General features: G+C 37.6%; 2 protein-coding genes across 2 annotated transcripts; both read left to right on the forward strand.

Moving 5' to 3' along the window:
* Window positions 1–486: 486 nt before the first annotated feature.
* LOC6609450 lies at window positions 487–2111 on the forward strand. Its single transcript, XM_002034099.2, has 4 exons — window positions 487–1500; window positions 1567–1743; window positions 1798–1962; window positions 2028–2111. The coding sequence occupies exons 1-4, from the start codon at window positions 1243–1245 to the stop codon at window positions 2034–2036; spliced, it is 609 nt and encodes a 202-aa protein (XP_002034135.2). The 5' UTR covers window positions 487–1242; the 3' UTR covers window positions 2037–2111.
* A 624-nt stretch (window positions 2112–2735) lies between these two features.
* LOC6609451 lies at window positions 2736–3521 on the forward strand. The gene is made up of 3 exons (XM_002034100.2): window positions 2736–3010; window positions 3065–3241; window positions 3296–3521. Exons 1-3 carry the CDS (start codon window positions 2765–2767, stop codon window positions 3473–3475), a joined length of 603 nt encoding a protein of 200 aa, XP_002034136.1. The 5' UTR covers window positions 2736–2764; the 3' UTR covers window positions 3476–3521.
* The last annotated feature ends 533 nt before the right edge of the window (window positions 3522–4054 follow it).

Below are 4054 nucleotides of genomic sequence, written 5' to 3' on the forward strand. Positions count from 1 at the left end.
AACAAAAATATTACAACAATGCCAGCCTTGAAGTCTGCTTGTGGCCAGAGGACCACAGACTCGCCCAACAGCCCGCCAGCCCGCCAGTTTACTATGACGCCCACAAAAAGGATGCAATTAATTTCGCAAAAGGACAACTTCATCTGACAGCAATAATGTATTGCAAATACCACAATGGCCGAAGAAATGCATAAATTGCCTGCTGAAGGCAACGAAATAAGTGCGGAAATTGGTAGGGGATTAAATGGCCTAAACAGTTGCCGCGGCATTAGGCTGATCGGTTGGGTTTGAACCCCTTTTTCCCCTCTTCCCATCCCCCTTTCCGTTTCACCCGAAAACCAGCAAGCCATTGGATTCGATGTCGTCCAGCAAACTTTTCACTTTGCATGAACATAAAATACATACCAAATAGAACAACAACACCAGCCATGCAGCTGCAAAAACAACACAAAAAAAAGGGGGAAAACTTTTAAATTTATATTTAAACTTTTTCAAAGTGTTGAGCAAGGGGCGTTATCTACTGGTGCTGCGACTTGCCGCCTCGACTCCCAAATAGCCATAAAACACCAAATGTGCCTTGCCACGCAGAAGTGTGTAAACCAGGCTAACAAGCTCTGCAACCCGTTTAAAGCCCAGCGGTTGGTAGTTGAGGTCAGTCGGAGATTAGCGCACATGAGTCGGCGGCAGGGCGGCTCCCTGTTCTGCTGGGGTAATCATTTATTAATAGTTGATAATGTTAATAAAGGTTTGGGTCTAAAGCCAGTTATATAGTATTTGAAACTTTCATCTAAGCGTTGCTTACAATTAAAAAGATTATAATAATAACTAAGTATCTTGCTTGCTTAACACATGTGTGTGAGTAGTAATTGATTCAAGCGCATATTAGAAATATAAAATATAATGTGGCTAAGCAAAAAATATGTAAAGTATAACTTTCCTGGTCATCTTGTAATATATTTAATAATTTATATAGCAACAGTTTAGTACATTACGTTTAATCATCATCATAACATCTGCTTGTATAGAAAATAAGAATTAAATAATAAATATACCTGAAAATGTGTTTTCTACAGAAGTGATTGTAGTGATGGCCATTTAATCAATCTGCAAATTATACGTTTGGCTTTTATAAGCCCGGAAAAATCGTGTTTTTTTTTAATCAGAAGCTGTTTTATAACAATAAAACGAAATAAAAGCGGTTGCATATCGAAAATAGAAGCTTATTTGAAGATCAGTCGAAAAATGAAGTGGAGAACATGTTGGATGTTGCATCTAATACTGATATTGAAAGTGGTCCACTTATCGATGCAAATCAGCTACGAATTCGAGATTGAGGATGAATCCATCTACTCCGAATGCAGCGACGTTCCACCCGGAACTCTCGACATAAGCGGGCTGTTCGACTTGACCAATTACACCACCACATTGACACCGGATGGAATTGCCGTGTCGGGAAACATGACATCCGTGTTTAAGGCCGAGCCAACGGATCGCATCGAGGTTTTTGCCTAGGGTAATATCAAAATCTAAGTTCATAATTAATATTTATGTTATTTTTCATTTCAGTTGACTGGAAACCTGCTCTATTTCGACCGAGGTGCCTGGCAACCGACCGCATTGAATATGATGGTGCGCGATTTCTGCGCAGTTATGTATGACAAAAAGCAGCTTTGGTACTCAGATTGGTCCTCCCACGTTGCAAATAGCGATGAGATCAAGGACAACTGCATCAAGGTGCCCGGTGTAGGTAACATATCAAGGCCATAATTGCATTGTGTAATATGTTTTGTTTTTCAGACTCTATTCCTCATAGAAACCTATAAACTGAAGCTAGTTTTTGGCAGTGGCATACCATTAGGTACTGGCCGTTACAGCATTCGTGTGCAGGTGTTTGCATATGACCAGAAGGGCAAAAAGCGTCCCAATGATGTCTGCTACGAAGTTAAAGGAAGTTTCTATAAGGTGGGAACGAATTATTTGTATATCGAAATAGTTAATTATATTAATTACCATTAATGTACTTGCAGAGAACCTAGGAACTCCGATGTCCTGTGCAAATCGTGGAAATATATATTAAAAAATATTAAAATGTAAACTTGTTGCTTTTATAAATCTAAATGTTTATTTCTAAAACAAAATATGTATACTAATAAATTAAAAACATGCTAAATATATTAAATGCTATTATTAAAACACAAATAAAAAGAATCATAAGAACTCTGAACTACTTTTCCGTTCAGTTGTTTTTGCTTACATATACATGTGGCTGTACATGTTTAGAACAAGGTTCATTTGAGTTTATAAAAAATATGTAAAAATAATTATCCAAAGATATTAAGAAGTCAAACTTACAATAACTTCACATACTTTCGCATTTTATTCCACAAGCTCAAAACATAAAATCAAACATTTTTGTCATGATTACCTCGTTTAGAAGTACATGTGCTTAAATTAAATTTAGTTAAGCTTAAATTGTCAATTAACAAAGTTATATCAAGTATTTTCTTTCAAGGTTATCGGTAATCTTTTAGTTTATTTTTTATATATTGTAGGTACAATTAATTTAAAGATTGTTATCAGAAAATTGTACGTTGTCGGCTTATATAAATGAAAAGGGCGTTTAATTACAGGTCCGCCACTTCCGAAAACGATTTTGAACGGCGCTGATACAATAATAATAATTAAATTTACGTTGCTGGATTATATAAATAGCGTTAAAAGTGACCCTACTCCAAATTACCCATTACTGTTTTCTAAATCGAAGATGAATCAACAGCTATTTCTTCTAGTCCTGATGGCATTTATCCCACATTCAATTGGAGTGAACTACGAGTTTTCATTGGAGGATGAGCGTGTTACCAGTGATTGCCAAAACGAACCTCCCGAAACACTGAACATCGATGGAATGTTCGACATGTCAAATATGAACTTTGAAATGGCTGAGGACGGAGTGACACTATCTGGATACAAGACCGTCGTGTGGGATATTCAGCCAACAGATCGAGTTGAAGTATAAATATCCGTCATATTACTATAGTACTACTCATAGAAGGGTGTTTTTTAGCTACAAGGAAGCGTTCAGCACTACGATCGTGGCACCTGGCAACCGACCACGCTCAACATGTTGGTCAAGAACATTTGCCACGTTCTGTTCGATAAGAAGCAGATGTGGTACAATGCGTATAGTAAGCATATAACCAATTCCGCACACATCAATGACACCTGCTTTAGAGTCAAAGGGGTGAGTGATAATACAAGACAATGTAATAGATACAACTAACACCTTTCGTTGCAGAGTGTCATCGAATTTGAAACCTATACGATCAGTTTGGAATTCGGCAGTGGAATGTCATTGCAAAGTGGCCGCTATGCAATCCGTTTGAAGTTCAGGGCGTTTGATAAAGACGGAAAGATAAGGCCAAATGAAATTTGTTTTGAAATCAAGGGTCAGTTCTCTAAGAAAAGTTTTGGCTAAAACGGAAATGATTAATAAAACGATTGCATTACCTTGGAACAACTTAATATTTCTATTTTTGTGGCCTTTGTTCTATAATTAAGTAAATCACAAATTAGGTCACCTAAATACCCTAAAATTTTTTTAAGTACAAAACAGAAACTGTTCATTTCTGCGCACCGGTTGCCATTTTTCGCTGGCATTCCCGCAAATGGTGCGCATTCATTTATCAATATTTATTGCATTTAATGTGCAATTTGCATTTCTTAATGAAATTAAACAGAAATTATATATAAATCAGTAGCATTTGAGCAACGTGCACCGTGGCACGTAACACTGCCTGCCATGCGGCAAGTATCGATATCTCGCTGGCCATGTAATTTCCGCTTAATTTGCTGCCATTACCACAAAAATGCATTAAATGTGCATGTGTGTGTGTGTGCAGAAGGGCGCGGCGATAGCCTTTAAATGCGCTGCAATTATTTGCATTGGCATTTTAATTGAGTGTTAAAACATTTGCGGCCGCCTGGTGCCGCGACCCATGAAATATGCCATCTCCTGGCCTCTGGGCCACAGCCCAAAAATCTAAGCCGTGATTTC

This window comes from Drosophila sechellia, chromosome 2R, assembly GCF_004382195.2.
Source record: "Drosophila sechellia strain sech25 chromosome 2R, ASM438219v1, whole genome shotgun sequence".
Taxonomy (NCBI): domain Eukaryota; kingdom Metazoa; phylum Arthropoda; class Insecta; order Diptera; family Drosophilidae; genus Drosophila; species Drosophila sechellia.